Raw genomic sequence first — 16,886 nt, 5'->3', positions numbered from 1 at the left:
CAAGACAAAATTCCCAGCATATTATTCCTTTTTTTTTTCCTTGGAAAATTCTCTGTGAGTACCAGCTGCACCCTGTTTTATGACGTGGAACATAAATTTATGGGATAGGGTTTGAATTATTAGATTATTGGATTAATATTTTTTATTTATTAAAATGATAGTATTTTTGTTTTTACAAAATATTAACTTTGTTGGAGTCATGATAATTACATCATTAAAAATTTCATTGAATTAAAATTTTATTCGATTTAATTAAAAATAAACATTTTAATTTTTAATTTTTTCGGATAAATTAATTAAAATAAATTGGATTTAATAACTATAATACGAATTATATTCATCATATAAGCCAAAATCAAATCGAACATAGACAGAAACTAAAGGAGGAGAGTGAAAAATAAAATAAAATAAAATAAAATAAAAATCAAGTGCGAAAGGGAAGCATTTAAATATGAATATCCATCCATCCCTCGATGATCAATCCATTCATTCATTCGCATTTCACTCAAAGAGACTGTCTCACCTTTCTGAATGTTAGTGTCAACTAACTTGCAAAATTAAGTTGCATGCACCATCTCACCACCGCCTACCCACCCGCCAAATTCACCAGCCACAACCAACAGCAATGCCAAGAAATTAAAGAACAAATAAAGAAATGTCGCCTCCCCAGAAACCACCAGCAGTTACCAACGATCTCAAGCCCCGTGTCATAGCCTGTCTCAACAAGCTCTCCGACCGTGACACTCTCCTTGTCGCCGCCACAGAGCTCGAGTCCATAGCTAAGAACTTAACCACTCCAGACTCTTTCTTACATTTCCTAAACTGCATTCATAACACTGATTCTTCCTCTAAATCTCCTGTCCGCAAACAATGCGTCTCTCTTTTAACTCTTCTATCTCGCTCCCACGGCAACTCTCTCTCACCCCACCTCTCCAAAATGATCTCCACCATCACCCGCCGACTTCGCGACCCCGACTCCGCAGTCCGCTCTGCCTGCGTCGAAGCCACCTCGGCCATGTCTTCTCAGATCACGGACCCACCCTTCTCAACTCTCTCCAGGCCGCTTATTGACTTGTTGACTGTTGACCAGGATTTCAACGCTCAGATCGGGGCGGCCTTGTGTTTGGCAGCGGCCATAGAGGCAGCGCCAGAGCCAGAGGTGGAGCACTTGAGGAAGGTGCTGCCGAGGCTTGGGAAGCTGGTTAAGGGAGAGGGGTTTAAAGCAAAGGCGGCGTTGCTGAGTTTGATTGGGAGCATTGTTGGCGTTGGTGGGGCGTCAAGTAAGGGGCTTTTAGATTGGTTAGTCCCGTGTTTGGTTGAGTTTTTGAGCAGTGAAGATTGGACAGCCAGAAAAGCTGCTGCTGAGGCCTTAGGGAAGGTGGCGTCAATGGAAAAGAAGTTGGCGAAGGAACATAAAGCTACCTGTTTGACTTCTCTAGAGACCAGGAGGTTTGATAAGGTATAATATTATCTATCTTCTTTCTCTTAAAACTTGTTTGGTTGCTGAGAAAATTGTGAACAGATTGCAAGCTTTTCTTTTTCTTTTTCTTTTTCTTTTTTCTTTTAACTAAAGAGATTACAATTTGAATGGTAAAAACAAATTAAATTAAATCGCTGGAAAAGTGGCAATAGATTTTGATTCTGAAAGTTGGAATTTTCGTACTGATACGATTTGTGTGTATGAAAAAAAAGGTGAAGGTGGTTAGGGAGACTATGAATCGCACATTGGAGTTGTGGAAGGAGGTGCCAGGCATTTCTGAGGAAATTTCAGTTCCATCTCAGTCTACATGTTCTTCTATAGGTATCAGCTTCTTCTTCTTTCTCTCCTCATAATCTTATTTATTATGATTGAATTCAGAAGGGTTCAATAATTTAGCGCGCATGGCATTGAAGTTTAAGTTAGTCTCCTGCTAGTTTTTGTAGTGAAGATAATTCACATGATCAATTTATGTTTTTCTTGCATTTTGGCATGGACCAGATAATGCAGTTGGTATATGCATCTCCACCACCTCCAAAAATTCCAAAGACATCGGTTTCAAAACTCCTTTATCTAAGAAAACAGTCCCCGCAAATAGGTCCCCTCCTCCTGATGCTTCGTTCATGACAGCTGCCAAAAAACAAAGCCCGGCAAAGAGCAATGACAGCAATTCAAAGACAGGAACGTCTCATAAGCTGAGCCATGATAGACATTCAGCTTGGAAAATTGAAATCGCTACACCACCAGGAAAAGCTTGTGGTGATGTTACAGGGCATGATTCTGGAGTTTTGGGATCAGGGCAGAATGTGGATGATACAAATTCCACACCAGAAACAAAACGTGTCCTCTTCAGTAGTATCCTAGTTGACAAACGGCACAAATATGATGGTTTGAAATCTGGGTCGCGCGTGGTTCCAATTCAGGGGGATGAAAACTGTTACAGCAAAGATGTTGAAGTGAGCAGTTCTACTGAAGATTTCTATGAGAACCATAAAGATTACGAGGATCTGTCTTTGATCCGTGAACAACTTATTCAGATTGAAAACCAGCAATCCAGTCTTTTAGACCTCCTCCAGGTACAACATGAGAATTTTGATCTCTCACTCTTTGCCTCCCTCTCCTCCTAACAAGTCATTCTAGCCAATTGTGAAGAAAGGCTTTCATTTCCTCAGTTTGCTTACAGCATGTTGTTGCTAGCTCTGTAGTCTGTACATTACCACTCTATTTGGACATATTGCCCAGATGAGATAACGCATGCTTTCACTACATGTAATTTGCTACGGTGTCTCCAATTAATGGTGAAATTTGGAACAATCAACTCTTTCCCCTCACTGAATAGAGTTAACCCCTTGCCGTGGGTCAACATGTCACCATCCATCTACTTTGTTATGCTTGAACGTCCAATTATTGTGTATACTATGGTTTACTAAACTTGGCAATGTAGCACTTTAGTGGAAATACTAGGGCGCTAAAATGATGAAAAGTTATTTGCTGACTTCAATCGTCTCATCTTTTCTTGAATTTAGAGATTCATGGGGAGCTCCCAGAGTGGTATAAATTCTCTCGAGACACGTGTTCACGGCCTGGAGATGGCAGTCAATGAAATTTCTTATGATTTGGCAGTATCAAGTGGAAGGATTCCTAGAACTGACTCTGTAGAGAACACATGTTGCAAGCTTCCTGGTGCAGAATTCTTAAGTTCCAAGCTCTGGAGGAGAACAGAATGTCGCTCTTCTACTTCAAGGTTCTCTTCTTCTGGGAACACTCAGTCATTGAATTCTGTTTGCAGTATTCCTGTTAAGAATGCTAGCATTGAAACATACAACCCAGGAAGCCAAAGATCTCAGCGTCAGAGTATGGGTGGATTTGTTGTGGATACGTTGGCAGATGTTTCCAGCGTAAACAGGCAGAGTTCAGGGCTCTGTACAAGTCAAATGGCAAATAACAGAAGTCGAGATGAACCTAAGCAGCAGGTGATTAGATATCTGATCTTACACTAGCTTTACTGTATTCAAATTCTCTCTTTGCAAGTTCTTTTTTTTTTTTTTTAAATCATTTTGAACATCAATCGAGTAAATCCCCCAAGGTTTGGTATCATGACTAAGTGTTGTGATGGCAAAGAACTACAAATTCTAATGCATAAAATAACTAGTATCTAAATATTACAGATCCTTACTGCGTTCCTCATTGCATGTATTTGAGTTGATATCACTAAGTTTTATAATTTTTAGAAGTTTACCTATGGATTTAGTTATCTATTTGCGCGGTATGAGCTAGCAAATTATGGTTTTCTGGATACAAATTTATTTGAAATGGAAGTTGCCAAGAGTAAAACCTTCTGCTTTCTAGACCATCTCTCTAATTATCTGCATTTGTGCCATCAGGTTTCCTCTTAAATGAAAACAAGAATTTTTCATAACAGTCATCAAGCTGGGAGACAAGGGCCATAAGAATCTGAAGCTGAACGCACTGGAAGAAAAAGCCAGTCACAGATCAAGTTAGCCACAAGTGCATAAATGTGAAATTCTTGGATTTTTACTGCCTTCTCACTGATTATACTACGGGCTTCAGGGAATAATATCCAGATTTCTCTATTTAGAGGTGGCGTGTCTTTAGGAACACACCACCAGAGCTAGTCTCCATAAATGATTCTTATTTAACTGGGTTTCACCATTTGCTGACGGAGAAGTTATAGCTGTGCAGGGATCAGTATTTCACACTGCTTTGTATGGTGAATAAAGAATCTTTCTGTGGGATAAACCCACCCTGTTCCTAGAATCATGTTGTATACCATGGAACAAGTTGTTCAAGATAGAACAGTTGAGGGGAGGGGCACCACCGTCACAGACCCATACTGCTGTTTAAAAAGAAGATAGTTTTGCTTTTTAATCCCTTTATAATTCTTCACTTCACTTTTCTTACATGCAACGCATTCATTGATTGAAGCATTAGCAATGTCATTATGCAAAAGCTCCTTGATGGCGGGGGGGCTCATGAACCCAGTCCACGGTTATTTAGCTGTCTAACGGCTCTAGAAACCCAGTCGGCTACCATGTTTGCTTTCAGCTTCCTGCAATAATACTGAGTGTTGAGAGAGCTGTTGAAATTGTATTTTATTTGAAAATATATTAAAAAAATATTTTTTATTTTTTAAAAATTATTTTTAACATTATTATATCAAATATGAATCGCTAACTTAATCTCTCACGGACTTGGACCCAGAATTGCCCTAAAAGCATCACCTACAAACCACGCTTCTGTCTCCATAATCACATTGCTTGAAGCTTTGTTGACCGCAGTCTTCATGGCATATCTACAAGCCATGGCTTCAACTTTTAAAACAGTTGAAACATTAGTGTTTCATGCCTTCCCAACAAACACTTGTCCTCTATGATTTCTTCCCACCAAAGCCAGGCCTGTCAAGGAGCATCCTTGAAGTTTAGAAACGTCACAATCAAACCTAATCTGCCCATGTTTGGTGGCTTCCATTTTTCAGCTTGCTGGCATAAACAAGTAATGTAATACATCTCCGAGTTTAAAATTCAAGATATATCCGCAAGAATATCATTGAGATCCAAATTGATTTTCAATTACTTTAAAATCACAAAAACATTAATTAAATAAAAAGTTTTAAAAATAGCAAAACGATGGGTCAACCGCCGCGGTAGAGCGGTCCCTAGAGCTAACAACAAATAATCAAAATCTAACCACTACATGGTATAGAAGGTGCATGATGATGGTGGGAAGATTTAAAATTTCAATAGAGAGAGGCTTCCTTCGCAGTCGATCATGGATGGCACATGGTGGTAATGGAAATTTCCGCATAAAATCAAAGCAGCAACATGCGTGCTTTACAAACAACCTGTCTTTTTGCCAGCGTATAGTTAAGTGCGTTTCGTTCCCGTGGCCGGCACCCACTCCTCAAAACAAATAATGAAAAGCAAGTTGTTGTAGGCAACAACAATTTTTATCCTCTCATCAACAGCCGGACAGATTCTCCATCCATGATCCTCCAGGTGCATGATGAAATCCCAATTTCAAAAAAAAAAAAAAAAATTCTAAAGACTCTGCCATGGTTAATTTTGGATTTTTTTTAATCATTTTGTAGACACAGTTTTGTGGGATTTGTTTAAACCATAGTTGTTGTTAAATTTAATTTAGTGAATTTAGCAAATTGATTTGAGAAATGTAAGACTTGAAGTATAAGTGTGTACTTGTTATTATAATATATAGTATTTTTAAAGATTATTTGTTATTTGAAAATATATTAAAATTATTTTTTTTAATTATTTATTTTTTATATTAATCCATCAAAATTATATAAAAAAACATTGAAAAACAGGAGGATGTGCTATTTAAAAAAAAAAAAACAAAATCAAATGTGATACTTTGCCATTTTTTTTCCTCACTTGTGTTTTTTTTTTAAAAATGAGAAAAAGAAAAACTACTTTAACGGTCAAAAAAACATAAAATTACTTTATGTCTGATTTATGAAAACTTGACGAAGGAATCGCTCCTGTCATCCATCCATCAATCATTTTATTGCTAAAATCTCCATTTAATTAGCAAAAAAATAAAAGATAGAAAGGACATGAAAAAAAAAAGGGAATTAATTAGCAATCATCAACAACAAGCCTTTGAATTAAAACAAGCAGGTGTCAATCTCACGCGCTAAAACGAGCGTAAAAATCAATCAAAAGTCCATAATCCACCTCATCTTCTTCTCTTCTTCCTTTCCTCCTCTACTCCACGAGTCAAAAAGCAACAGCAGTCGACTCCGCGTTGCTTCCCTTATTCTTTTCCTTCTCCGACCGGCCTTTATAAATCTCACTGTGAGCTCCTCCAGATCTGCTTCTTGCTCATTCAAGATTCAAGAAAATGGATTCCCCGCAACGGAGGAAGAGAAAGCAGCAGGCAAGAATATATAAACCACCGTATGCCAAGTTTTTATCTGTAAGGTCTCTAACTGTATGCTTGTCTTTCTTCGTGTTTGTTTTGTTCATCTCCTCAGATCGTTTGCCTATCCATAAGGGCGTGTCGTTTCGTCCGGTTCTGAGGACTTCCACTTTATCACTTTTGCCTGTTTTTCTGACTGGTAATGGTGGTGCTCATGCTACCAGTAAATCCCAGTATCCTCGTTTAGTAGTTGAAGGCAGGGTGTTGATGCCTGACCACTTAATGCTAATCGTGTCCACTAAATTAACTCCCCCAGTTGATAACTTAGACTGTGTTTACTACGACCTTGTGCTTGAACAAGTTGTGTTGAAGCCCGTTTTGTCTGTTGACGAATACCATCAGTTTAAGTCCATTGTGAGGTGTCACCTTCCGCCTCTAAACTTCTCTGCATCAGTTAATTTGAGAGGGAGACAGCGAGGGCGTCTTGGTAATGTCGTGGTGGAAAGACGTGATTGGTTGTTGCGGCTTAATCAGAGTGTGGTTCCTTCCTGGGACAGGGTGGTTTATGAGGCGGTTTTGGATTGGAACGCTCACACTAGGAATGTGGTTGTGTTTGCTAAAGGATTGAATCTAAAGCCGCATAGAGAAGCCGATGCAAGGAAATTCAGGTGCCACTTCAGTTTGACTGATTTTGATCAACATCATCGAGGATTATTTGTGCTCACTACCCAAGCGATTGCAGCTGCACAAGAAACTGTTCGGTGTTTGTTGCCGCGTAGTATTCTAAACAATCCAGATAAGGCTAAGGACATTCGAGTCACTGTTGGTCGTCGTGGTGATGGCAATGTTGAAGGTGCAGATGATGCTCCTCTGCCTTCCATTGCCAAACTTCAAAACGTCAACTCCCATCAGGGCAAGAGTAACACAGGGAAATACGAGCTTTGTGCTTGCACCATGCTATGGAACCAGGCATCTTTCTTACGGGAGTGGATTATCTATCACGCTTGGCTTGGAATAGAGCGATGGTTCATCTACGACAACAACAGCGATGATGAGCTTCAAGAGGTTATTGATGAGCTTAATTTGCACGACTACAACATTACTAGGCATGCTTGGCCATGGGTTAAAACACAAGAGGCAGGCTTTTCACACTGTGCTTTGAGAGCAAAGCATGAATGCAAGTGGCTCGGATTGTTTGATGTTGATGAGTTTTTCTACTTCCCACATGACCGAGGACAAGATATACCTGGTCCAAATTCGCTACGAGCCCTTGTCATGAACTACACAGATTCGCCAACGTATGCAGAGATAAGAACAGTTTGCCACAGCTATGGGCCATCTGGACTGACATCATCACCAACACAGGGTGTAACTGTAGGTTATACTTGTCGGCTTGAGGCTCCTGAGAGACACAAATCTATTGTGCGCCCAGAGCTCCTTCATACAACTCTTCTTAACGCGGTGCATCATTTTAGACTGCAGGATGGATACAGATACCTGGATCTCCCAGAAAGCAAGGCTATAGTGAACCACTACAAATACCAAGCTTGGGATACCTTTAAAGCCAAGTTCTTTAGAAGAGTTTCGACCTATGTCACTAACTGGCAAGATGACCAAAATAAGGGATCAAAGGACAGAGCACCAGGTCTAGGAACTGAAGCCATTGAACCTCACAATTGGCGGCTTCAATTCTGCGAGGTTTGGGACACTGGTCTAAAGGATTTTGTTATGGCCAATTTTGCCGATTCTGCGTCTGGGTTCCTTCCCTGGGAGAGGTCCCTCGCCTGACAATTTCTCATTTGGATTTGCAAATTACAGCTAGGCGCCCATGTATAACAGAGTAATCACACGAGCAGCATTCTTTGATTGTTTCATTTTGCATTTTTTGTACCTGATTTTTTATTGTCATAGAGGCAAATTACACAGATGTAAAGTTGGAAAAGTATTCTAGTGATTCTTTTCTTCGTCTTCCTTTTGTGCTTCCTTTTTCAATAGAAATAGTACAACAAAATTGATGGCCAGGAGTAATGGATTTGCCTGGGATTGTAACAGATATTGCTTGCTTTGGTTAAACAAGAACAAAATGATCTCACAGAATCAAATAAAAAACATAAGCACTTGCACCATGGCAGATTCATGAAGCAGGAGACAGAAAGACCGGACTATTTGCTCGGCAAGGAATGTAATCGGCCAGCTTTTCAGAAAACAGGAAAAGAAAAGAAATAATGATCAAGCTGCTATGAACCATAAGAGGTACAAATGTTAAGGTTACCAGCTCAATCTGTAAACTCATTAATGAAAATTTGAAAAATGTTTATGCTTCCTGTGCTCTTACAACTCAAAAGTCAAAGTGTCTATCCCTAGAAAACCACACATTTGGCACGAGGTGGGCTCACCATACAATGCCTCCTGTTTTCACTCCATCTTCGTTCTGCCTCGCTATGATTTGGTTTGATGACATTTTGTCTCCTGGTTCACAAAAGCGTGCAAGACATCAGAGAACTTGTAAATGGATCCGCTTATTTTAAAATTTTATTGTTTCATCTTTAAGCTCCACATGGCGTGATTTTGATGCTTGGTGCTTTGTAAAACATGTTCTTAAACTATCATCAGTTTCCCTCTAGCAACACCAGCACACGTAGTCAACGTCCACATTCTCTTGTATGAAAAACAATATATAAATGCCTGACAACTCCGCGATATGCTTTTATCATATTATTCTAAGAAAACATCAAACATATAATTACATGTAATCATACAAAGAATTGATCCATGTAATCACAAAGAATTGTTCGCATAGGTTAACAAAAAACACCTACCTAGATATAACAAAATCCAACAAACCACATGCCATGGGAAGGGAAGAGAAGACAGTTCCAAGTAAGTTTGTTTTTATGTTTCAAAAATACTATTAAAAAAAATTAAAATTTTTTATTTTTTATTTTTTACTTCAAATTATTATTTTTTTAATATGTTTTCGTATCATTTTGATATATTGATATCAAAAATGATTTTTAAAAATAAAAAAAAATATTATTTTGATGCATTTTCAAGTAAAAAACATTTTAAAAAATAATCACTATCACACTCGCAAACACACCAACCTCTGAGTTCAGTAAAGCGAGTGGCATGGATTTCCAAGAAAAATGGGACAAAAGACCTCAAAACAGAAACAATTTGATAATATTATAATGCCTAAATGCAGTTCAAACTGAAATAAAATTTACCTTTGTTTGTTTTTATATTTCAAAAGTGCTATTAAAAAAAATTGAAATTTTTTATGTTTTTCTTTACTTTAAATTATTTTATTTTAGTGTGTTTTCATATCATTTTGATATATTGATATCAAAAATGATTTTTAAAAAAAAATATATTATTTTGATGCATTTTCAAGCAAAAAAACACTTTAAAAATAATCACTATCACACTCACAAACACACCAATCTCTGAGTTCAGTAAAGCCAGTGGCATGGATTTCCAAGAAAAATGGGACAAAAGACCTCAAAACAGAAACAGTTTGACAATATTATAATGCCTAAATGCAGTTCAAACTGAAATAAAGTTTACCTTAAATAATGGACACAGCAAATGCTATATATATACACATGGGAATCCACAGTTCGATATAGTTATTTTCAGACTCGATCTTGCACTGCCAATCGTTCATTTGTAACATATTTTGCAAGAGTAGCATCCAGTTTTTCTCCAATAAGCGTTATCCATGCCTGCGAGTGAATAAAAATTGGAAATCTTAAATCCAGTAATAAATGACTACAGACGAAGGTAATGTCTAACACTAATTTTGATCCTTTCGCAATCAAAGGGATATGAGAAACACAGCTATCAGCTGAAGAAAATAGAAAAAGTTTGACCAAATGGCTCTGACATATATGTTATAACTAGAAGATAAAAGAATGGACCTGATCGGAAGATGTGAACCCCCTAATTGTGTCACCACCAATTATTACAATTCCTTTGTCTCCAAGCGGCTGCAAGATCACTGCCTGGCAAATTGTCATATTGATTTAGTAATTCTTTGATGTGGAAATCTGGCGCAGGTAAATCAATGAAAAATGTGTTGCAGGTTTAGAATTACAATCCAGAGCGGAGCAATTTTCTCCACAATATAAATAGGAATGTAACTTTAAATGTACATTTCTTATGGATATACACATCATAGACATTTCCGAGACAACTTCATCTTCAAAACCATCAAATGATCTTCTGTCCAACAAAGCAACCATACATTCTGTGATGGGGGAAAGAAAACATTAGCTGTACATGAATCGATATAATATTATGGTTCATGGCCAATTACTCTTGAAACGTACTAGCTCAATTCAATTCGACTAAGCCTCAAACAAAAATAGTTTGAGGTTAGTTACCTGAATCTGTCTCCCCCTCTTCTATTCAGAACTAACCTGAATCTGCTTCCCCCTACTCTATTCAGTACTGTCATGAACTCAACTTTTGATAACCTGTTGAGATTCAAGATTATCCTTCCACTTCTGCACATGTCATTTTATATCTAACTCTCCTGATTCTCAATTAACATTTCAAGTTGGCCACTCTTTCTCACTGATGCAACCATAGGTCAAAATCAGATATAAGCCAAACCATCTCAAATGGCCCACGATTAATTTTTATTCAAAGATGCCACCTCTACCTTCCTACAAATGTACTCATTTTCTTAACCAGAACTTTCTCATGGTTCTAGATATCTAATCTTTTTACGGCACAGGTTAAATAAGAGCACCTTTACTCCTTCAAGACTATTTTCTTCTCAATATTTCTCAGACAGTCCATGCAAAAAAAAACATCTTAAATTAAGAAATATGCAGCAACTTTAATTCAGAAGACAAAGAAAAGGTCTGTTTACAGTAATGCAAGCATCCAGTGCGGCTAGAATAAGCAAAAAGTCACCAAATAAATAATCAGCAACAGTGATGATTTCCTCTTTTAATATGAAGCGTGTTACTACATCTCAATGAAAAAAGAAAACAAAGTCGAATTGTACTTAATGGGAAAACTAAGCTAGATCACCTGTGTGTTCAAAGGTAGAAATGGCAACTCAGATCTCCCAGGGTAGAGAGAAAGGTTGGCCAAATAGCTCTCTGCAAATAGAATAAGTAAACAATCAATCTTTTAGAATTGTTTCTAAAAAATCATCGCAATCACTTACGAGATGCAGATTTTATAGCAGCCTGGTAAAGAGATCCTTGCATCAACTTGGCTGCATCAACAGCCAGTGCTTCATTATTGACAGATTCAGCTGCCACCCCAATTTGTAGGATACAACGGCAATCATAAACAACAACTAGAGACCTGCAGCATGTAACACCTGACAGAGACTCCCATGCCCTAAAGTCGAGCAACAAAAGCAATGATTAATAGCCAATAATGCATTACCTATTTCTCATTCCTCCAAATTATGTTGATGATTAACAAGCAGTTGACAACCAAGCTCTAAATTAATCCAACTCAAAATCTTTTCAACTACAGCAGTACCATAATAGCTCGGAAACTACAAAATCAGGAAGGTGGGAAAATATAAACCGGCATTCCACGCCTAGAGGATTTACCTAAAAAACAAATGAAAATAAAAATCACACCTCACAATATGCAATCCAATTAACGAAAATTAACCATGGAAAGCAGATATTTAGCCCTTACCACAGAGATAGATTTAGGGCGAATTGTCAGCCATACCAGACCAGTTAATATATTAGTAACAGCCAATCCAAGTGTCAACAAATCAGCCCTCGATTGTGAACTGCCAAATATCTGTTTACTTAGCATCATTTCCTTGATAATTATGATAAGGAAACACAAATTGGTAATCAAGCATTACAAGTCACAGCATAACACAGCAGCAAGAAATTTTACCTGCTGGCATCAGCAACGGGAGCTATGCCTGTAACGGTGCGATTGACGAGCACGGCTAAGAGAGAAGCACCTCCGAAAAATATGGGAAAGCCTCGAACGGTGTCGTCGTTGTTCGATATCCAATCAGCAGCCCAATCTCTCTTCGGCTTCATTTTGGTTTTCTTTTTAGTACAGTAAACATAAAACAAGATAAAATGAGAGAGAGAGAGAGAGAGAGAGCACGACATCAAATTCAATGCAAGTAAAAGAGAGAAGGGGGGGGTTAGGTACCAGTGAACTGGAAGAAGGCAAGGCAGAGAAGCAACGGAAGGTGGAGAGGGGAGGAGGGAGGTGCGGTGGGAGTGTGGGTTTCCATGGAATGCAAGCATTTCCGAGGATGTTTCCCGCTTTCATTGTACTTGCTAGCTTGCTACTAGCCTTTTCCCCTTCTTTTTTCTTTCTCTCTTCCATTTCAATTTACAATTACAACCTTAGTAACAAAAATTGAGGCCCTGTTCACCTCCTCACGAAGGAAACAGCATTTTAAATTATTTTTAAAAAATTTTATTCTTGTAATTATTAATTATTACAATCTTATAATTTATAATGAATTTATAAATTTATTAGATTAACCATAATTAATTCAATTTATTTTTATCATTTTAAGAAAATTATCTTAAATTTTTATTTAATCAAGCTATATTTTTACTTGTAATTTTAGTTATTTATGGATTTAGAAAAGGAAAAAGAAAAAAAAATTATAAAAACAATAGAATTCCTCATTCTCTTCTCTTGTTCTGAACATGATTCCTTTTTTCTTATATGGTTAGGGCTGGTTATATAGAGTTGACGAGGTGGAGAAGTTTTTTAGTTAATAACTAATTTCTAATCAGATTACTTTAAGATTTTCTTATACTTATCTGACTTTAAAGACTTCTACATTAACATTGATATTTTAGATAGATTTACTAGTTATTGGGGACCCTTTTCATATCATTAATGAGGTACCATGTCATCGTTCAAACATAGAAAAATTAGGTTGGACTTGTGCTGGTCCATTGGCAGATTTCATATTCGATCTTAAAGATGTTATTCTCTCTCGTCTGGATGAGCTATTGGACCTATCATATATGGATAAAAAACTTGAGATGTCTAGTTTCCGGTTTAACTTGAATTCTAGCAAAATTTCATATGTAGCTCTAGATATGGTCTAAAGAGTAGCAGTGGTCTTGTCTGGTTAATTTGCTCTATCCAGTTCTAATCTCACTAGAATTCCATGTTCAAGTTGGATTACTAATACAATTATGATTTGTACTTCCTAGCTCCAATGACTCATTCCAATGTGTTATTTCTAGTTATTTACTTGAAATTATGCTAAAAAATATTTCATTTAACTTGTTTTTACAATTTGTGTCTCCATAATATTGTTAAGCACGAAACAAGTTAAGTAATCTATTGTAAGACATAAAACACATATAAAAAGACTAAGAGTGAGGTACTAAAAAGATAGAATAATATGAGTGTATCAATAGTCCATATTGCGAGATCAAATATCTTAATTTATATCTATCTTTTGGTTTTTAAATTTAGTCTTTAGTTATTGCTAAAAGTTTTTTTTTTTTTGTCTATATGAACAAATAATTCTTGATTTATTTAATTAAATTCATGCATAAAGCCTTTTGATTTATGATTGAGATTTTTTTTAAGACAAAAAATATGTTGAAAAAACTTGTATATTCTTTTTTTTTGTTGAAATAAAATATTTGACCTACGATGTAAGTCCCAGAAAACAACAACAACAATAATAATAATAAAAATATTTCATGATAATAATAATAATAATAATAATAATAATAAAAAGTAATTAAGAGGAAGGTTAGCTTTGGGAATTAATAGGAATAAAAATTAAAATGGGGTTAAATTATAATAATTTTTTTAATTAAAGAAATAACTAAAGGGTAAATAAGATATTTGAGGGGGGATAAAATAGAAATATAAAATAGTCAACCTCCTTTTTATTTGCAAGAGAGGTTGATGTTTTGCTAGCATGAAAACGCGGAGAGAGTTTCTTCAAAAGCTCCCTGTCTTCTTTTGAAATTGTGAGAAGATTTAGAGTTTAAATGGTGGTGAGGTTTGTTTATGAAGGAGAGAAACATCTAAACTCAAAATTAAGCGGGATTAGAGAGAGTGAGATTAGTGAGTGAAAACAAAGGAAGAGGAAGAATGAGAACAAAAATTTTGATTGGTCGCATTTCAAATTTTAAATTATAGACAGATAAGGTGTTTAAAACTCAAATATACATGTTAGAGTATAATTTAATTATTTTAGAGCAAGTGAGGATAAAATTGGATTATGGTTCTCGAGAGAGAATTAGGAAAAATGCAGTTGTATATGAATTGAGTTTGTAAGGGTATTATGGATTGTAATGGATGTGAAAATATAAAAAGATATTGAATAAGTTATGGTGACATGTGATGTGGATGGCGGCCAAAGTAAGAAAAAAAAAGAGGTTTATCAGAATTGAATTAGTGATGTAAATTGCATCTTGATTAAAACATGTTATATGATGTGATATGATGTTGACTTGATAAATTATTTTATAAAAGTATTAAATACAACCTTGAGAAAAAAAAATGAGCCTAAAGAAAATTGTGAGAATTTGATAAATCATTGTTACGTGAATAAGATGATTGAAATGTTATCATTGATTTAAAAAGATGTTGTCGATTATGAATAACTAAAGGATAATGTGAAATAAAAGGGAATTTAAAAAAGAGATTGTTTCTTTCTATATGTTTTGGCCAACATTAAGGAAAAGAAAAATGAGTTCTATTGATTTTAATGTTGCGAAAGTTGTTTTTTATTGTGTTGTTAAAGCATTTAATATATGGATAAGTATAATTGTGTTCCTGAACTTGTAAAAAAAAAAAACTGATTATAATAGATTTGGTCATGTATTGATAGATATCATTCGATAGCTAGACCACATAGCGAAATACGTGCTGAAACATCACACACAACAAGTAGGTGCCTAACACCAATTTTTTTTTTAAAAAAATTTACATCAATAGAACTCTTAGCTACACTTCCTTGTGTTCTTATATTAGTATGGAAAATCGTTAAACAAGCAAAAAAAAAAAAAAGAAGGAAATGGATGGAAAAACTTGATTAGTTGCTCCTGGTATGGAGGTTAGTGATGTTAAGAGGTTCTCAACATCGACTTGATTAGCTATTCTGGGGTTCAAAAAGTTAATGATATCAATAAGATATATTAATATCGGCATTTACTCAGACTTTATTAGTCAACCTAGACAAGGAAGACTAGTGATGCTAATGAGGTTCACTAGCATCAGCATTACCACCTAAATAAATAAAAAATAAATTTGATTAGTTATTCTTGGAAAATAGGAAAAGCTAATGATGTTAAAAGGATACCTTGATATCGGCATGTTTCTTAAAGTTTTTTATTAGCTATCCAAGAAAATGGTAGCTAGCGATACTAGTTAGTTGGTGTCAGCATTTTCTTTATTAACCATTCTCCAAGTGATGGTTAATGATATCAATGTCAAGAAAGTAACAAATGCATGATAAGAAATGTTTTAATTTTATTTTAGTAATATTTTTCAGTGTATTAGATATCGTTAGTTTTTTTAAAAGGTTATATTTAAATGTTGTATTTTTCAAGATCATTTCACTCATGCCAAGCGTAATCTTATCCCATCTTACATTTGTTATCATAGATTATATATAATATGCATGTTTTGGGATTGCAATATAATCCACTTAAACATGTAATGTTAATGTTAAATTTTTTTATTATTGATGCATGAATTTAAATGTTCCTCTCTATACTTGTAATCCCATAAATCCTATATATTTATGATGGTTTCCTGTTTTGAAATTTTATAATTACCATCATGTATTAACATACAGATTAAGGTGAGACGATTAGTATAATTGAGGTGATTTGAGGTCTAGGATGATTAGATTGGAAATTGAAATTTCAACAGAAATTATGGCAAGAACAAGAAAAAAAACCTATAATTTCATGAATATGAATATATATTGTTTTAGTGAACGAGATTGTTACCTGCAGCAAAGCGCAAGTCAGATAACTACTAAATTAATTTGGGATGGTTTATTGGAAGTCAAAGAAAATTATGGGTGGGGGAGAATCTTTTATTGATGGGTTCAATATGATGACCCTGTACCTTATTAACATAGATTATGTTTGATAAGCAACAATTTTTTAATGCATTTTAGAGGTAATATAATACAACATTATTGTCATCAATGTTAATATAATCGCTAACAACCGCCATCTTTTCATGGGTGGAAGGTGGATTGATGCTTTAGAGAGTAAAGCTTGGTGTTTTCTAAACTAACATATGTGATGTAAAGTACTTAAAAAAGAAGAAACAAGTAGGGAGAAACCACGGCTATGGTATTTAATAAACTGCAGTCTTCGTACATGAGAAATATAATATTTAAAGGGAGATACTTTTATATTAAATATTTATTTGGTATTGTAGTTATAATTATTTTTTAAAATATTTTTAATGTTGAAATGTATTAAAATGATATTTTTTTTATTTTTTTAAAATTATTTTTGAGATTAGCGCATCAAAACGATTCAAAACATAAAAA

General features: G+C 35.4%; 3 protein-coding genes across 7 annotated transcripts; 2 read left to right on the top strand and 1 right to left on the bottom strand.

Moving 5' to 3' along the window:
• Window positions 1-423: 423 nt before the first annotated feature.
• On the top strand, window positions 424-4,398 carry LOC7469069 (TORTIFOLIA1-like protein 4). Its single transcript, XM_002312661.4, has 5 exons — window positions 424-1,459; window positions 1,693-1,801; window positions 1,979-2,553; window positions 3,004-3,450; window positions 3,862-4,398. The coding sequence occupies exons 1-5, from the start codon at window positions 656-658 to the stop codon at window positions 3,871-3,873; spliced, it is 1,947 nt and encodes a 648-aa protein (XP_002312697.3). The 5' UTR covers window positions 424-655; the 3' UTR covers window positions 3,874-4,398.
• A 1,733-nt stretch (window positions 4,399-6,131) lies between these two features.
• LOC7473236 (glycosyltransferase family 92 protein RCOM_0530710) lies at window positions 6,132-8,344 on the top strand. Of its 2 annotated transcripts, XM_024607126.2 has the most exons (2): window positions 6,132-6,391; window positions 6,489-8,344. In XM_024607126.2, the coding sequence occupies exon 2, from the start codon at window positions 6,641-6,643 to the stop codon at window positions 8,159-8,161; it is 1,521 nt and encodes a 506-aa protein (XP_024462894.2). In that variant the 5' UTR covers window positions 6,132-6,391; window positions 6,489-6,640; the 3' UTR covers window positions 8,162-8,344. The 2 variants fall into 2 exon arrangements, with proteins under 2 accessions (XP_024462894.2, XP_002312696.3); XM_002312660.4 differs by having other exon boundaries at window positions 6,220-8,344.
• A 118-nt stretch (window positions 8,345-8,462) lies between these two features.
• Window positions 8,463-12,747, bottom strand: LOC7469068 (protein COFACTOR ASSEMBLY OF COMPLEX C SUBUNIT B CCB4, chloroplastic). Of its 4 annotated transcripts, none has more exons than XR_008059864.1 (9): window positions 12,530-12,747; window positions 12,260-12,420; window positions 12,047-12,146; window positions 11,882-11,955; window positions 11,556-11,734; window positions 11,417-11,487; window positions 10,294-10,377; window positions 9,941-10,098; window positions 8,463-9,029 (listed from the first exon to the last, which is right to left on the bottom strand). XR_008059864.1 is itself a non-coding variant. In XM_052455146.1 (8 exons), the coding sequence occupies exons 1-8, from the start codon at window positions 12,707-12,709 to the stop codon at window positions 10,009-10,011; spliced, it is 939 nt and encodes a 312-aa protein (XP_052311106.1). In that variant the 5' UTR covers window positions 12,710-12,747; the 3' UTR covers window positions 9,829-10,008. The 4 variants fall into 4 exon arrangements, 1 of the variants encoding a protein (XP_052311106.1); XR_008059863.1 differs by having other exon boundaries at window positions 8,463-8,842; XR_008059865.1 differs by lacking the exon at window positions 8,463-9,029 and adding an exon at window positions 10,528-10,622 and having other exon boundaries at window positions 10,051-10,098.
• Window positions 12,748-16,886: the final 4,139 nt, after the last annotated feature.

Source organism: Populus trichocarpa, chromosome 8 (genome assembly GCF_000002775.5).
Source record: "Populus trichocarpa isolate Nisqually-1 chromosome 8, P.trichocarpa_v4.1, whole genome shotgun sequence".
NCBI classification, from domain to species: Eukaryota; Viridiplantae; Streptophyta; class Magnoliopsida; order Malpighiales; family Salicaceae; genus Populus; species Populus trichocarpa.
Note: the sequence above shows the minus strand (reverse complement) of the source record. Positions and strands in the feature narration are given on the sequence as shown.

Excerpts from the sequence above, each read along its gene's own strand:
- LOC7469069 (XM_002312661.4), top strand. The coding sequence starts at position 656 with ATGTCGCCTCCCCAGAAACCACCAGCAGTTACCAACGATCTCAAGCCC. Across the intron at positions 1,460-1,692 it reads AGACCAGGAGGTTTGATAAG|GTGAAGGTGGTTAGGGAGAC; the intron begins GTATAATATTAT and ends ATGAAAAAAAAG. Across the intron at positions 2,554-3,003 it reads GTCTTTTAGACCTCCTCCAG|AGATTCATGGGGAGCTCCCA; the intron begins GTACAACATGAG and ends TCTTGAATTTAG.
- LOC7473236 (XM_002312660.4), top strand. The coding sequence starts at position 6,356 with ATGGATTCCCCGCAACGGAGGAAGAGAAAGCAGCAGGCAAGAATATAT.
- LOC7469068 (XM_052455146.1), bottom strand. The coding sequence starts at position 12,709 with ATGGAAGAGAGAAAGAAAAAAGAAGGGGAAAAGGCTAGTAGCAAGCTA. Across the intron at positions 12,147-12,259 it reads CCCGTTGCTGATGCCAGCAG|TTCACAATCGAGGGCTGATT; the intron begins GTAAAATTTCTT and ends GATATTTGGCAG. Across the intron at positions 11,735-11,881 it reads GTAGTTTCCGAGCTATTATG|GGCATGGGAGTCTCTGTCAG; the intron begins GTACTGCTGTAG and ends GCTCGACTTTAG.